This window comes from Pangasianodon hypophthalmus, chromosome 25 (genome assembly GCF_027358585.1).
Source record: "Pangasianodon hypophthalmus isolate fPanHyp1 chromosome 25, fPanHyp1.pri, whole genome shotgun sequence".
Taxonomy (NCBI): domain Eukaryota; kingdom Metazoa; phylum Chordata; class Actinopteri; order Siluriformes; family Pangasiidae; genus Pangasianodon; species Pangasianodon hypophthalmus.
The window spans coordinates 15,154,349-15,172,259 of NC_069734.1; the positions used below are offsets into that span (position 1 = coordinate 15,154,349).

Sequence of the window (17,911 nt, forward strand, 5' to 3'; positions counted from 1 at the left end):
GATTAAGCCACACCTTCTGACCAATGAAAATTTCCAAATGAAATTGTTTATTACAGTATTCAGGCCTGTGATTTACTTTATTTTACACTTGATGCCTTAACGACTGTTACACGTTACATGTCTGATGATCCATGATAATGATGATAAACATTTTGGGAAATCCCTCTGCGTGATTATGTCGAGTGGGCGGAGCTTAAAGCCTTCAAAGTTGCTTTCAGATCAAATTTCAGATAATGCAGCGGTCGTGAGTTGACAAAAACTGTGAAATAAACATTTTTCTGTCTTTAAGTCTTTATATTTTTTTCACCGCTATCCCGAAGTCATGTTGTGTATTAATTAAAAAATTATTTACTTGACAAAAATTGTCATTTCTATTTGACTTACATTGATACTTGAAGCTATAATAAGCCCGTGAAAGTGTGTTTCCAGCTTCTGTTCTCAGTAAACGTTACCCATTTAATCATTTTGTTGTGAAACACTGTAGAACATGCTGGAGCTGCTGGAGGAAATGCCCAATGGCGCGCCACCCGATAAAGTCCGCAACTACATTTATCAGCTGATTAAAGCGATCCACTGGTGCCATAAGAACGAGATTGTACACAGAGGTAAAAGCAGCCTGAAGGCTTTGGAAGATGCTGTAATCCTGATTCAGTTACTGTATATACTGTATGTATTGCTGTATGTTTCCTTGTATAGCATAAGTCTATATGATTCCTGGATTTAAAATGAATCCTTAAATCTTTATATTTAATGGACAATGCAGTGTGTTTCTGTGTTTCTTCTCAGACATCAAGCCTGAAAATCTTCTCATCAGCTCCAATGACATCCTCAAACTGTGTGATTTTGGTAAGTTGGCTTCCGTGTGTCTAAGATGAAACTATCTGAATTTATCTATTAATTATTCTACATGCCACTGGACCACTGATCACGGACCTGTGTGTACACTCACACATTCCTACATTCATACATGTATCTCAGACCTCAATGGATATGCTTAGTGCAATAGATTGTACACTTTGAATACATTGAAGTGATATAATTAGATGTTTGAAAGCCTACGACACTCAGAGAAGTGTGTGTGTACTACGTGTGATGGTTCTAACTGAGACCATAATGCCCCACCTGCTGGAAGACAAACATAATTGCCTGAAAAGTGAAAAGTCACGCTTTATATGATTAGGCAGCTCAGTGAGTGCCATGGAGAATGCACATGAGTCACAGCAGACTTCTTTTGAACGCTTTTATTTTTAGCTCGGCTAGATTAATGGAGTGTGAATATTCTACAGTCTCACTCACGTCACCCGTCTCTTTTTGTCACAATAGTCTAATTATATGTTTATTTATATCGTGCCTTTTCAAACTTCCGGTTGCTTTCCAACATCTGCCGGTAACTATACACTAAATAAATGTACACAAAGCAAAACATGATTAGTGTGTACACTGACACACTGAAGACTCTGCTCTTAGGAGTAAAGCTTGAAATATGGATACGGAAAACACTCTTGGTCTTTGACAATTTAAAAATGGCAAGATGACAAAAAGACTAATATGATGATATATGATGTAGAGCAGGGTTTCCCAACCAGGGGGTTCGTGACCTCCCAGGGGGTTTGTTGTAGCATTGCAGGGGGTTTGTGAGACTGTGATGGAAATGTCCGTCACATTTAGTTACATTTTAATAATAAACTATATGGCCAAAAAGTGTGTGGACACCTGACCATCACACGTTCTGGTTGAGCATCCCATTCCAGATTGACTCCGCCTTTGCTGTTAGAATAACCTCCACTCTTCTGGGAAGGGTTTCCACTAGATTTTGGAATGTGGTTGTTGGGATTTGTGTTCGTTCAGCCACAAAAGCAGGAGGAAGTGAGGAAGTGAGGAGGTCTGGGGTTCAGTCGGCGTTCCGGTTCATCCCAAAGGTGTTCAGTGGGGTTGAGGTCAGGGCTCTGTGCAGGACACTCGAGTTCTTCCTCCTCAACCTTGGCAAACCATGTCTTCATGGATCTCGTTTGTGCACAGGGACACTGTCATGCTGGAACAGGTTTGGGCCTCTTACTTCCAGTGAAGCGAATTTGTAATGCTACAGCATACGAAGACATTCTATACAACTGGGTGCTTCCAACATTTGTGGCAACAGTTTGGGTGTGATGGTCAGGACATCCCCTGTATTTTGTACTCTTTGGGTAGAAATGCGTTAAACGGCATATTACATATTATTTTGCTCATGTGAAAGCCACAGTCCTGCATATAAACACAAATATACAAATATCAGGTGTTAGTCATTAAGAGACACTTGACGCAGTGTTAGGAGTGTACATGTGTTACCATCTGGAGCACATGGTGTCATGGTGTCAGTGAAGCATGAAGCAAATGCAGTGTGATAGAGTTCACATGAGAATTTCTCAAATGGCTGATTATGTCAGAACTCTACGTTCTTATATAATATGTATCAACTGAGTAAATTCTGATAAAACAGTTCTTGGAAAACTCAAACAGTTCTTGAAAATTTCCTCACTCATTTGCTCCGCCTCTTTCTTTCGTTCTTTCTGTCTGTCTGTCATTCCCACTTTTTTTTTTTTTTTTTTCAGGCTTTGCCCGGAATCTTTCAGAAGGCAGCGATGCCAACTACACAGAGTACGTGGCCACCAGGTGGTACAGATCTCCTGAGCTTCTTCTCGGGTGAGTGATCGGCAACGATTTTGTGGTTTTTGGTGGACGTGTGAGCCTTTTTTAAAAAGACGATTAAGCGCTGTAGTAGGATAGGATTACTAATGTCAAAGAACTCCGATTGATTTCCGACGAGCTTACACTGACGTGTGCGTCTCTCCATTCCTTGACACTTTTAGGGTCCGTAGATTCTTTCTATAGATTATTGTCATAAACCGATTTGTTTCTCAGTGATATTTGGCTTCAAATTTTTTGTGTGGCCTGTCTGACGGAACTCAGATATTAATCTTGCACTTTAATGCAGTTCGTATCAATTCAGTTCTGTTTCATTTTCACTGTAGACGTTGTCACAAAGCAGTTTTACAGAAATCTGGAGGTAGATTTACGTTATCGAATGACTGAACATGTGGAACAAGTAGAATACACTCCAGGATAAAAACAAAAAGTATTATATATTATAATGAGCTTCTTTTAATAGGCAAAACAGCAGTAGTACAATTACACTGTTTATACATTACATGCATGAAAAAAATATAAAATAAAAAGTGTTCATGGATAGACTTTGGTTTTATATGGAACAAAACTCAGATGTTTTTAGTGATTATTGTTGTATAGATTGATATTTTTGTGCGTGCCAACAGAGGAGATAGCAAAGAGAGAGGGAATGCCACAAACATTTTTTTTTTTCCAAAAGTCTCGCCATTTAAATTCCGCCTACTCGAATGTTCTCACCCTCCCTCTCTTCGCATCTCAGAGCAGTGTGTCTTTCAGTCTGCTGTCTCAAGTCTTCTTTCCCTCTCTCTCTCTCTCTCTCTCTCTCTCACTCTTGCTTTTTTCTCTATCTCTCCCTCATCCTTCGTCCTTCCCCCGTTCTTTGGATCTTTCATCTGATTGCCATTTTTCCTTTACTGAAAAAAATTATTTTCTAATATATTATAGTAGGCTTGTTTTTGATAATCAGTAAATCGGTAAAAATGACTGTTACAGTATTCATCATTCATGCTACCGTTCTTATTTTCTGATACCAGCAAACTCATTTGTCCTAAATGTGCCCGTGAACGATAATTTGACAATTATATATCTGCTAATTGTAGTGTCTTCCAGCTCCAACACACCTGGTTCAGCTCATTAAGTACTTGATAATTAGCTGATTATTTATTTAGGCAGGCGTTTAAGAGCACATAAATCACAAAACTGCAGAGCGTAGAGACCACAGGACTGAAACTGAGACGCAGTGGCATAGAGAATCCTACTAATCAAGTGATCTCGGAGGTGGATCGATAAAGAACTAGCTCCTTATAAAGATTTCTCAGTAAGACAAAATATTCTTGAATAAAGAGTGATAAAGAATAATATCTTAGCATGTAAAAAGTTCTTAGATATAGGCAAATTCAACTAATATTTCTCTTCATTAGATTTGTTTTAAACAAGATTATTAGATCTACAGTATTTCTAGATATTTTATTCATTTCAAGCTTATCTTAATAGCAGATACTTTTGCTTATTTCAAGCATTTATTTCTAAAAAAGAAGCAAAATTATCTACCAACAGAATGAGACAATATGTGCTTTGAAATTACTGATCTTATATTAATTATATAATAATCTCATAATGAGAGATATTAGATAACTTTACTTGTTATCACTTTTTTTTGCAGTGTGTTCTGAAGACATATTAACCGTTACGTTAAGTGCTGACACTGGAGACTCCTTCCGTAAATGTTAAACGTCTCCTTACGGAAAACGTCACGATTACATCATTTTCTTTGTTTTTTAACAGCATGTTATTTAATCTAATTATTATTAAGCTTAGATTATATGGAGTGTCCACCATACATTAATATAAACTCGTGATTTGCCTTTTAGCAGCACTACTGTCAGAGCTGCTGTTATAGAAAGTTCATCAACACCTTGTAATCAGATTGGAGAATTACGAGAATCTATATTTGTGTTTGTTTGTGTAAAAAGCCTGTATTTGTCATTGTAGTAGTGAGTTTTGCTGTGTTGCTCAGAGCTCCGTATGGAAAGGCCGTGGATATGTGGTCAGTGGGATGTATTCTGGGCGAGCTGAGCGATGGACAGCCTTTATTTCCGGGAGAAAGTGAGATTGATCAGCTCTTCACCATCCAGAAAGTGCTGGGGCCACTGCCGCCTGAGCAGATGAAGCTGTTCTACAGCAACCCTCGCTTCGCTGGTCTCCGGGTAAGAACTAGGGTTCTCTTCTCTTCTCGTCTCTTCTCTTCTCTTCTCGCTGAGCTCCTTTATCTGTATCTGTACCAGCTGTGAATAAAAGACGAGAAATTGGCTTCTGCTTGCACCTCAGAATCGCTTTAGTCGCTGTCACCAGCTGTCCGTTTCTGTCTCCAGCTTTTCAGACTTATGAATGAGGAAATTAATAAAAAGGTTTAAATATAAAGATTCATGCTTTTCCCTTTCTCTCTCTCTCTCTCTTTTTTTTCTCCTCCCCATTCTTTTGTATCACATGTAACAGTTCCCTACAGTCAGTCATCCTCAGACCCTGGAGAGGAGATACTTAGGCATCATTAATGGACTCATGCTGGATCTTATGAAGGTAAGGCTTACACCATTTATTTAGTCAGTTGTTTTTGGGAAGTTCTTTACCATACATTTTCACTTGCATATATCCCTGATGGTCCAGTAGGGGGCAGCGACACATATTCAGTGGGATAAAACATAGTATCTCATTAAGTTAAATGATGCATAGGGCCCTTCCAAATGCGTGCATTACTTTTTAGGGTTAATCCAGAAATTAACACCCGCACCAGCCATCTTTCTGTGAAATGCCGTAGAAAAGGTTTGGAAGTTGTGATAACACCTGTGCACCAATTACACAGCTTCCGCCCACACGGTTATAAATAGGTTTTCATAATAACTACATAATTATACAAATTTGTCCCACTTATAGCTTGTATTTTTCTTTCTTTTAGCCAGCTGGTAGTGCACTGTGGTTTTGCTTTGCTGTTCTAAATCTGATTCTGACTCTTCGTATCCTGTTCAGAACCTGCTGCTGTTGAACCCATCGGAGCGCTTTCTGACAGAGCAGTGTTTGAACCACCTCGTGTTCCAGGCGCTGCGAGCGATGGAGCGACCTGCGCCTCCCTCTCCTACCCCGCCTCGCTCCTCCAAGAGGAAACCGTACCACGGGGACAACACCATCCCCAGCCGGTCAGCTAGCTCCACTCTGTGACACACATTACCATGTATTTCTTATGTACCACTGAAGGTAAGCCAATCGTTAGTGAAAGATTGTATGACTGATGATGGTGTTGAAGGGTCTCCAGTGTGATGTCTGAGAGTTTAGAACACTCAATAAGATCATGAAAAGATAATAAACAGTTACTGAAAGTCAGGGAATTATGGAGATGTGACTATGTATGATATGTGAACATTCGCACAGGCATACTAATCTTATTGATCAAGTCTGTCCTTTTTTGCCCTCTATCTTGATCTTTTGTAACTCTTCTTCTCCGTTTCTTTTATTGCAGCAGTAAGAGCTCTAGTCATCGTCGCTCCAACAGCAAAGACTGCTCGTCGTTGCCGCGGCATGAGGACTTGCGCCGGAGCACAGAAGGCTTCCTGAATGGTGGTGGAGGGCCCGTGGCAGCTAGCTTGAGCCCTACACTGCATCCCAAGAGCTACCAGAGCCAGACGCTGAGCCGCTCCATCTCTTGCAGCAAAGAGCTGGCCAACAACAATCTGCCCCATCTCTTGAGCCCCAAGGATGCCAAGGGTAAAACCGAGTTTGACTTCACTCTGGGGCCCAAAACCACTGGTGGGGTGGACGTTTCCACTGGCAAGTACCTCAAATCATCCAAACAAAACCGCCAGCCATCATCATCTTTTCTGGAGGGCAAAACAAGCACTCTGCAGTCTGGCGACAAGCACGGGCGTCATGGCTACATGGAGAGCTCACATGGCTCTATGCCCTCGTCATCATCCTCCAAGAGCAACTCATCTTTCCTCGGCCTGTCCAAAAGCCATGGCACACTGAGTGACGCCAAGTCTGTTGGAAACCTGACCGAGCCCCGCCTTCACCTAGAGGAGACTGTGCCCAGTTCTAGCTCTGGTTCCCGGTACTTCCCGACTAGCTGTTTGGACTTGAACGCTGCCCCCGCCAGCCCCCGAACAGAGCGGCACTCTGGCTCAGATCGCCAAGGCCATAGCCCAGCAGGGCGCACCAACCCTCGCATGGAGGGTGGTACCCTGGACTCGCACCACTCCTCGGGCCGCAAAAAAACACCCGAGGAAGCCAAAGTGCCAGATGCTCTGGATCCAGCCATGGTGGCTGGAGCAGCAGGTGTGCACAGTCACACACTTTCTGCCCCCCATGAGTCCTTCCCTTGCGGCCTGGGCTACACCAGCCCCTTCTCGTCTCAGCAGCGCCCCCACAGGCACTCTATGTATGTGCGACGTGAGCGCCACAGGACCCACGGTCAGGAAGCTGGGCTGGTAGTGGGCCAGGGTGTGCCAACACGTGCCAGCAGCCTACAGCTGCTCTCCCCTCAGCTGCCTCACCGCACATTACCACGCCACCCAACCAGCTCCTCCAGAGAGGAGATCAGCCAGGACCTCAGCAGGGTCAGACTCTCTGTGTTTGTCTGTCTGTCTGTCTGTCTTCCTACACAGTATGGATCAAAATTCCACTACCAGAAATTGTACAGATTTGATAATAGCTTGTTCAGTTATCAAAAACTAGTTTTAGATAACTTGTCTGATTACTCGATTTCACAAGAAAGATGGAGTATATCCTAATCTTACAGTCTCTTTGGTGTTGTCTGATAATATAAAAAAAAAAATTCTCTCACACTGAATCTGGCAAATGCCTCTGTATCTAGATGCATACATGGAAATTTGTTTCTTCTTCATTCTAAGAGTTAGAGTGTCACTTAGTCACAGTCCTACTCATATCTCTGTTATAGATGACTAACCACAGAGTCATTTTCCTATTCAAACTAGGATAACAAGCCAAGGGAATACTTTGCCCTCTAACCGAAAATGATATCATACTATTAACCCAGTAAATTTCTTACAAATGCCCAGGTCAGTTTCTGCGAGTAGCATAGTTAACATACAGCTGGCTTTGCTAAACATGAAATCTCAGACCCCAAAGATGATGTTTGGCCATGGGTTGTTTTTTTAAGCGAATATTACCTTAATTTTGTTAGTTTTTTTGTTAGTGCATCCCATCTGGCTATAGTTATAGTATCTAAATGAACAAATGATGGGGCTATATATGATTTTCAAATTCCTCCAGAACTTAGCAAGACAAACCAGTTCGTTACCATAAATGAAAAATTTAAACAAAAATAAAAAAGCTACAGTTAAGATCCTGGTGAAACCCAAATGCTGGCTTTAATGCCAAATTAGTACCAAATTTTTAAAACTGCTTATTCTCATTCGAGAAACATAAATACATGATGCTGAGAAACTAGTGCATGCTTTCATAACCACTAGTTTGTAAAATATTGCCGGTGGTCCTGCTGTGTCTTTAATGAAGCTCCAGCTTGTTCAGAATGCAGCAGTATACGCCCTTCCATTTCTCCTCTAATACGTCCCCATACATAGCTCAATTCATGTTTCCTATAGTGGCAAGCTTTCAAGTTTCGCATTTACCAAAGTCCAAGTTGCATCTCAACCAGCGGAAGCTGTGCGTAGTCTTCGTAGTTTCACGATTCATAGTAATTCTCTTACTATTGCATTATGTACATTAGTAATTTAATATGCTTTATCATACCTTGCCATATAATTAACGGCATATAATTAATTCAGAAGTTAACATCTGGATGCACATGACACGCTGCTAATGGTTGTCTCTTCATGACGCCATTATTGATGCCTTTAGTAAATAAGAACTTTGTATAATTATATTTCTTAAGCATACAATTTGACAACATTTGTTCTCGTTTTCTAATAACAGTTTTTAGTAGTGGATTTTTGCACCTGCTATATACACTTCTTTTTTCTCTTACTCGCTCTCATGCCGTCTGTCCCATTCGCTCTTGTCTTGCCCTTTTCCACTTTCTGCTCCTCTCCTTTCTGATTTGTCTATCAAGGCTCAACCATGTATCATTTATTCTAACAGTTGTCTTATGTTAGGGTTCCTCAATAAGATCATCAGAGACTATGCTGCACTGATAACGTATCACTGAATCTCTGGTGCTCTTGTGTTAATCCGATTTTATCTGATATTACTTCCGGCAAAGGAAGAATATTTTGAGTTTGTCATTGTGACATAAAATCTATAAATGTACATTTGACATTTAACATTACACAAATACATACATTGAGGGGAAATAAGTATTTGGACAATTTATTTTTTTATTATTTAATATACCTCCAGTGCTTACATTTGCTTCACATTTACACACGTCTTTTCACTTGTGAACAGAAATATATGTATTCATAAGCATAAACAAAGATATGTTTAAAAAAATGAATTAATGCGAAAAGAAGAATTTGGATACCGCAAATGACCAACATTAGTACTTTGTCTCACAGATGTTGTTGGCAGTTACAGCTTCAAGGTGTCTGTGGTAAGAAGTAATTATCTCTTTGCAGTATTTTGGTTCAATATTGGCCCATTCTTCTTGGCAAATCATTTTCAAATCTCCATGGACGCCAAAGTCAGGAGATTGGCTAGACCATGGAAGGCCTTTTGGAGTTATTTTGGCTGTATGTTTGGGGTTACGGTCTTGTTGAAACATCTATCTTCTCGCTGAATTCACTTTCTTGGCCGACGAGATTGATTTCTCCTGTAATATGTCCTCATACATAGCTCAATTCATGTTTCCTTTCATGAGCAGTACCATTTGCAAAGCAGCAGGCCCTCATGATGCTCCCATCTCCATTCTTCACTGGGTGTATGGTGTTCTCAGGATCATACACACTACCCTTCTTTCTCCAAACAAGACAAGCTGAATTATTGGCAAGGAACTGAGAAATATTGCGTAGGATATAGGAACGGAGATGATGGTGATTGATGAATGCAGTTCATTGCTTAATGTTCTCTGCGTAACTATTGTTCTTGCTGCTTTCAGGTCGTCCTGCAACTCTCTTCGAGTCACTGCTGGCTTCTCTCTTACCCTCTTTATCATTAGTCTGAGTGCACGTTGTGAAATCTAGAGTGGCACACCTGCCTGCCTTTGTGGTTCCGTGAACTTTCCACCTGAATATTATCGAACCAGTTGTATTAACAGGGATGTCGAAGGGCTTTGCTGTGGTTCCATAGCTTTTTCCATTTGAAGGTTGTTTAATAATGTTGTTCCTGAGAACTTTAGGAAGCTAAATTTTCCCAACCAATGGCAGCCTTGCAGCCTTTTTCGTAATGACACAAGGTGCTTTTTTGCAACTAGAACACACTGAAATGGATATATGAACAGATAATAAACATAACATATGCATAGGTATTAAATAACAAACGCAAAAGTGCCCCAATTTTTATTTCCCCTCATTGCTTATTAGGGATGCCAGCCAAAAAGTCATTAAAAACAAAACCTTTTCCAGAAGAGAAATTTTGATCAAAATAAAGTGTCAAGTCTAACACGTTATAAATAATTTTATGATAATGATAATTAGAAAGTTAGGTAAATTATAAAATGTCATATACAAGGTTTTAAAGTAACAGCAAGGTCTGTATTTTTCCTACACTACCCCCTCAAATTCAAAAAATTTATGCGGCAGTTTCGTGACTAAAAGTAACACTTCACAGTGACAAGCTGACATTTGCTAGTTAGCCTGTCTCTAGCTTCATGGGGCAAAAAACCATCTCTTATCGCTCAGAGAACTACACTGGACCTGAAGCATATGGCTAAAAAATTAAAGTGTTTCAGAGTCCAATTTTTAATTTATTTTACACTTGAATTTTTTGTTCACTGTTGAGGTGAGACAGAAAGTGATACATGAAAAAAAATGATAGTTATTAGGATGACTGTATTTATTTCTCTCTATTTATTTTTAGAAATTGACTTTTATACCAGCAGAAATTCAGATTTAAATCAAGTATAAATATTAAAATGTATATAGGATGAGCCATATAAGAATCATAATTTATATGCCCTGCATTTCAGGGGAATGTAATTGTAAAAGTAATTGTACAACTTCTAATCAATTAAACTTTAGTTTCATTCATTTAGTCGTTTCCAAGTCTTTATACAAATGCATATTCATTCATACCTAGGACAAATGCATCAGTGCATACCTAGGACCAATTTAGTGTGGCCAGTCCACCTACAAGCATGTTTTTGGGAGGTGGAGGAATACTGGTGTACCTGAAGGAAACCCACACAAACACAGGGACATCATGTGAAACTACACGCAGACAATAATTGGAGCTCATGATCAAATCCCGGACCCTAGAGCTGTGAGGCAGCAACACTACCGTCTTCTCCACCGTGCTGCTATCAAATACAATTATGCTTTGATTAGTACTTGATACAGAGTTTGCAGTTCCCAAGCCTCTAATAGAGCTATTTCTGTTCTGAAAATTGCTTAAATAGTATTTTTCTTGTTATTTTTGCACTGCAAGGTAAAGAACAAATTTTGGAAAATTGGATCTGAGCAGTTAAGATCTGCATTTCAGAATTTTTCCAGCAGCTGCTTTCAGTGGTCAAATGATTACTGTCAGACAAGTGATGTGGGGCCCGTGTTGGCCATGTATGAAGTATGAAGCCATGAAACTCAATGGCAGTACAACCAAGGGGCATTACTTGGAGCTCAGTGAAACAAATTAAAGCAACTTTCCACCATTGTTCTTTAATTGACCCATCCCAAGTTCTGGCATGGTTTGTTTGGTGGTACTGCAATGGGGGCAAAACTCTCATGCTTTAAGAGATCATGGGGAGACCAAGATGCAAGTACATCAGAGAACCCTTCATGGTGGCAACATAAAACACATTAGTATATTGTAAGTTTGTACAGATTGTGCCATGCAGAAGTTGCCCACCCTCTAGCTGGACACGTTCACTCTTTACGAATTCCCATCGTCTCACTTTTTTGGATCTATTGGCTAAAGTGCCTAGATTGTAAGGTGCTGGTGTATTGCTTTTCCCATTTTTGCGCTGTTGCTTTTGGTTTTGTTGCTTTAGTGGTATTGAGACTTCCTTAGTTCTCATGTTGAAACTCAAGCAGTAGCATACTCCAGAAGCCACATCATCTCTGATCCTCATCTTAGCTCTTTTAGTCATGAATTGATGATGCAGCCAACCAAGAAAAACCTGAGTAGCTACTTGTACAACAACCTCTGGTCCTATGAAATGGGTGACTATGATGGCTTTGATTATGTTTGGCTTTACTTCCTAAGTATACTTAAGTATATTTTGACCTTATAGTCATTGTTTCTAGTGTATAGAGGCAAAAAAAAAGCAAAGACTGCCACTGACTAGTTAACTACACACTGCACAGAATGAATACACTCCTGATTCTTTTGTGTTTGTGTTAACAGAATGAACAGTCTCCAAAAGAGAAGCCTCACTCTCATGGCCCAATTAAGGACTCAACAAGGGACAACACTTCTTCCTTCCACTCACAGCGTGCCAAAAATGAGGTCTGAGTCTAAGATGATTAAGTTGCATCCCCCCAAACCTACCTTACACGTAGTAAACAGACCAGATCTAGACTATATTGTTATTTTTACATGTAGAGCATTTACCAGATGCCCTTATCCAGAGTGACTTACAGAAGTGCTTTGTAGTCTCATACTAGTTCACTTCCTCAGGGAGTAAGAGTACCATCAGTCTAAAAACCCTGTTGGGGAGTAGAGTATGAAAAGAAAACAACACAAGGATTTTTATGTATTTATTTATTTATTTTTTTTAGCACAAGTGCTAATTAAAGTGCTTTATGAAGAGGTATGTCTTTAGTGATTTAGCTGTTCAGCCAGGGGGAGTTCATTCCACCACCTGAGTGCCAGGACAGAGAAGTCTTGATGAATGTCGTCCTTGTACTTTGAGGTGGCATGGTAAAAGTAAGTGGACACAGGTCCGTTTTTGGCTTTGTGGGCAAGCATCAGTGTTTTAAATCAAATAGGATCAGTAGGAAGCTACAGGAAGCAATGCAATAAGATCGAGGGGAGAACCTGTAGAGGTTGGTTGAGAACCTGAGAAAGACAGTTGGTTGCCCAGGACTACCCGACAGTTGCTTGCAGTGATACATGGAGAGATCTGAGAGTTGTCCAGAGAGATCACAAGATCTTGACATGGGGATGCATCTCCAGGGTTATGCACCAGCTCAGTCTTGTTGGGATTTAGTTTCAGCTGATCAGCTGCCATCCATAACGAGATGTCTGCCAGACATGCTGAGATCCCTGCAGAAACATGAGTGTCTGAGGGAGGAAAGTACAGGATGAGTTGAGTGTCGTCAGCATAGCAGTGGCATGAAAACCCATGACCTCACTGAGAGAGCAAGTATAGAGGGAGAACAGAAGAGGACCCAGCACAAAGCCTTGTGGGTCACTAGTGGAGGGTCTGCATGAAGCAGATGGATCCCCTTCATATCACTGGATATATGACTGTCCCTGAAGGTTTATTCGTGCCTCAAGTTTTGCTCAGCTGACTTTGCTTTGTCCACCGGAGAATAAAATTATTTCCTTTTCAATCTTGGATGTCTATGTCTTTTGACTGCCTTCTCCTCAAGTAAATATCACAACATTAAGTCTGGTGCTATGTTTGAACGGGCACCCTACTCGGTGTTCCTCTAAGAGCACTATATAGCATACTTAAAATGGAAATCTAATTTGTAATTTAGACTATTGAATTGTACAGTGCACAATTTGCTGATTAGTCTGTGGCTCTAGTGCCATTCTGTTGATGCTTAGCATGTTGCCATCACTCCACTGTTATAGGTACAAAACCACACTCAATTGATTGCATAGGCTTTGCAGCCTCTTCAAATGCCAGAGTGTATTATGTACCCCAGCACATCCAACATGTGCTAGGGTACTTAGTTCGGACATGGTCTAATGTAGTGCAATGCAGGATTTTGCAAATGCACCCCCAGGTAACAAATAGATGAGGGCCCAGTGCTGGCTCACGTGTAATAGTTGAATGACAGAGATGAAATCATGCAAATCTGGCAGCCTGACCACAGCCATAAGTCTACTTCAAAATATTCTTTCAGACCTTGTGTAGTGCAGATCAATCAAACTTTTCTTTTATTTTGACAGATGTGAACACCCGTAATTGGGTGAGCATCAAACAACTTGTGGTCCACCACAAATGGGGGGTTTCAGTCCTTGTCCAAGTGATGAACAATCAGATTTATGATGTTCTGCACCAAAATGACATGAAAGTGACTGCTATGGACTAAACTTGTAAATGATTGGTTGCATTTTTTGTGCTTGTTTTATGCCCAGATTCCAAATGCTGTGAATTCCTTGTGGTTGCTTATGGTTGAGCCACTTGCATTTGCCATAATTAACTTTCAACCAAAAGCTAACCATATCTGGCCTGGAATCATCTGCTATCTGGGCTGGATGTTATCCAAAGTGCTTTCAGATATGATTTTAAAAGATTCCAAAGCAGTGCACTACATAGGAAATAAGATGTGTCATATCAGACATAGCCCCAGCAAGGCTAGTTGTGTGTAGGAAGCGTGTGAAAGGGTAGTGTGGAGCAAAAAGGTATTTATGATGCATTCTGTTCTTTCTATGCTGCAGGTCGGGATGTACCACGATCCACATATGGAAGATGGAACCTCATCCAAGGAGAACCGGATCATCTATAGTGACTCTATGCCTCGCAGAGTGGGCAGCTTTTACAGAGGTATTCACAAACCTGGACTGAGAATAGAAGCCTGAATGTTTAACTTTCAGTATGCTAATCATGTGATGGTAAATTGGGGTTTGATAAAAATGTGGTAGCTGAGGAATGATGCTACATCAGACCTTTTCTAACCAAATAGTACGCTGTGAATATGATCTGAGAAATGTAGATTTACTTTTTATATCTTACTAGTATACAGCTGAACCTACCACTTACTACATATTGGGTGTTGTGTGTGTGTGTGCTCATGTATACCCTAGTCCCTTCTCCACGACCAGACAATTCCTTCCATGACAGTGCGGCTCAGAGCAGAGTTCCACCCGTATCAGCGGACAGCGCTGCCATGGCCAACCACTCCAAACGCCAGACGAACTTTGACCCCTGGTGAGTCCTCAGTGTTAGCATGACTGTAAGAACAGTTATTAGTATCACGGCTCAGTGTAGAGTACATATCTTTTCATGCCACTGAAATTATTGTATGATTTTAGGTCATTTTCACACTTAAGTTTTTTCCAGACTCAGTTTCAGATGAATCTTGCTTTAAAAGGCTGGAAGCATTTTACAATATATTTGTTTTGATTCTGATTTTAGGAATAACTCGGAGGCGATGGCTATGAACCCACCGGAGATTCCGAAACAGAAGGAAAAACAGGGATTCTTTAGAGCAATAAAGAAGAAAAAGAAGAAGTCACAACCAGTGAGCCTTACACTTTTATTTAATGCTCGACTGGATTCTGTCTGAGCCAATAAACCATTTGAATTATGCGGTTTTTTTGCGTAAATTAAATGGTAATCGTAGCAGAAAATTATACGTGTATAACTGAAAGGATATGTTATCACGGGTGGACTAATGATAAATCAGTAGCTAGCCCACAGAGTAAGTAAAAGCTCTGGTGTGCTGCCCAGTTTTGGTTGAAATGTCATTGACTTGGCTAAAAACTCGTAGCCTAATATTTTAATAAAGCACAACATGTTTGTGATCGCACAACAGAATGTCACCACGTCATTGGCAAACATTTGAGATGTGGTGCTCTCTCTTCGTATCATAAATAAAAGATATTATTTGAACCTGGCCAACATCTTTATTTTCTCTCAATATGTTTAACCACATGGTGACTTTGTGTTGTTCTAGCAGTACAATTATATGACGGCTTTGTATTTTACTTGATTTCGGCTGATGAGTGCAATGTAGTGGGCAGTGGTATTGGGAAGCTCACGCTATCGTTACATCATCGAGGTGCAATAGGAAGTAGGGTTTATTTTTTTCCTCTAATTATTGGATCTATGAGTAAGTCGGGTCCCTGGAGGACTAGTGGTTAGGCCACAGCACTCTCTCTGCTGTGGCCCGGGTTTGATTCCCGGCCAGGGAACCAACACCAGGTTGTGTGCAACAGTATGCTCTCCGTGCCGGTCCCAAGCCCGGATAAAATTGGGGAGGGTTGCTTCAGGAACGGCATCCGGTGTAAAAACTGTGCCCAATCAAATGGTCCTCTATGGCAACCCCTAATGGGAGCAGCCGAAAGAGGAACAACAAATGAAGCTATGAGTAAAAAGCTAATAGCCCAACCACAGGATCTGCTTGTACAGTATAACCGGCTACTGATTTGTCCACCCTGTGTTATCCAAGAAAATTCACGATGCCAGTAATGAATTTAAAAACATAGTGGGAACAGATTAACCTAACACCTAATGCTAACTTTGACCTACTTTCAGTATTATTACAGAAATTTGAGAAACTTCCTATAACGGCTGCAAGGAGGATTGCTTTATGTGTCTTTATGTGTGCTGTCTCTCTGGGTTGCTTGGTCTGTGTTTGTCTTTTAGCCATTATACATAGTTACAGCAGTGTGTGTATGTGTGTGTGCAAGAAATATATGCTAAATGAATAGTCCACTTTTCCAATTATCCTGACTTTCTAAACTATTCTTCTCTTCTTAACTCCTTTTGCTGTTTTTCTATTCCAATTTATACAAAATTAATTAAATCAATGGTAAACAACTTGATGATGCATATGCACATGCAACAAAATGGAGTCCTGCTAGTTAGCTAGCCTACCACCAGCTACACCAATCTGGGTTCAAGAAGGTTCAAAGAAAATACCTCTTGCAAAGTATATTTTAACCTACATCGTTTATAGGATGTAAGCTAACACTAGCCTTATTAGAAAGCTCAGTGATGTGATATTCTATTAGCCTCAGTAGAAAGCTACATAACCTGAAGCTAAGACTAGTCTGTAGTATTCTTTTAGCCCTAATACAAAGCCACATTATCTAAAGCTAATGCTAGCCTGTGATATTCTATTAGTCTTAATAGAAAGCTACATTACCTAAAGCTAATACTAGTCTGCGATATTCTGTTAGTCTTAATAGAAAGCTACATTATCTAAAGCTAATGCTAGCCTGTGATATATTATTAGTCTTAATAGAAAGCGCAGTACCTAAAGCTAATGCTAGTCTACGATATTATATTAGTCTTAATAGAAAGCTACATTACCTAATGCTAATGCTAGTCTGCGATATTCTACTAGCCTTAATAGAAAGCTACATTACATAAAGCTAATACTGGCCTGTGAAATACTGTTAGCCTTATTAGAAAGCTACATTAGCCTCAAGAGAAAGCTATATATAAAGGTAATGCTAGCCTATGATATTGTCTTGTTAGTCTGAAGTTGTTTTGCATTTATACAAGTTCAGTTTTCATTTATTTTATGGGAAAAATCTATTCAAATATAAACAGAAATAAGGTCCGAATAGACTAGACTAATTCGCTTAGTACTATCATGTGCTAATCAGTTAATTGTCCCCAGGTAAAGCTAATTTAGCTCAAACAGGGCTGTAGTCCTATCATTAATCAAATCCCTCAAGCTCAAATCCAGATAAGGACATAATGGGAATTATGTTCATGGCATAACCCCCCCCCCCAGATTGTCATAAGCAGACCCAAGCAGTATGTCTGTGACGGAAATCTGCCTCTCATCCAAAAAATGTGCTCTGTGTGCAAACTGTAAGCCATGGGTCCGTATGTTCATCTCATCTGCTGCTTTCAACAACAAAAAAAAAACATGTCTGTCTCTTCCTTCAATGAGCCGCTGGCCTTTTTCTGCGTCTTATATTCCAGACGGAGGGCTGCGAGGGAAGGAACCCGAGCATCAAGAAAAGCCTTTTCCCTCTCTTTAACTCAAAGAATAGCTTAAAGCATAACTCCTCTGTGCTTCCTGTCCTTGCTCAGCCCATGGTACAGCACTCATGGAACCGTCCCACTCCACATTGTGCATTGTTGACATCACACCAGAGTCTCCACTGCATGTGTCTATAAATGTAGCTATCACTTCTTTTTGTTTGTAGCTGCTCAGTGGTATTTGTTCAATGTGACACCATGAGCATTGGGCCCAGATTCATGTAAACTTTAAGCAAGCATATCTCAGAGCACTTGGTGAGATATTTAGACATGCTTCCGAATCCTTAAAGT

At 40.3% G+C, this 17,911-nt stretch overlaps 1 protein-coding gene across 3 annotated transcripts in view; it reads left to right on the forward strand.

Moving 5' to 3' along the window:
* Window positions 1-17,911, forward strand: part of cdkl5 (cyclin-dependent kinase-like 5) — a 53,516-nt gene that overhangs the window by 28,445 nt on the left and 7,160 nt on the right. The window contains exons 6-17 of one of the 3 annotated variants that reach the window (XM_026947792.3): window positions 485-605; window positions 787-846; window positions 2,589-2,679; window positions 4,679-4,868; window positions 5,158-5,238; window positions 5,686-5,852; window positions 6,173-7,265; window positions 12,127-12,228; window positions 14,338-14,443; window positions 14,704-14,827; window positions 15,035-15,140; window positions 17,561-17,677. In XM_026947792.3, the coding sequence (XP_026803593.3) occupies window positions 485-605; window positions 787-846; window positions 2,589-2,679; window positions 4,679-4,868; window positions 5,158-5,238; window positions 5,686-5,852; window positions 6,173-7,265; window positions 12,127-12,228; window positions 14,338-14,443; window positions 14,704-14,827; window positions 15,035-15,140; window positions 17,561-17,677 (2,358 nt within the window). The remainder of the gene's footprint in view (window positions 1-484; window positions 606-786; window positions 847-2,588; window positions 2,680-4,678; window positions 4,869-5,157; window positions 5,239-5,685; window positions 5,853-6,172; window positions 7,266-12,126; window positions 12,229-14,337; window positions 14,444-14,703; window positions 14,828-15,034; window positions 15,141-17,560; window positions 17,678-17,911) is intronic. The other 2 variants (XM_053229522.1, XM_053229521.1) reach the window with 2 other exon arrangements.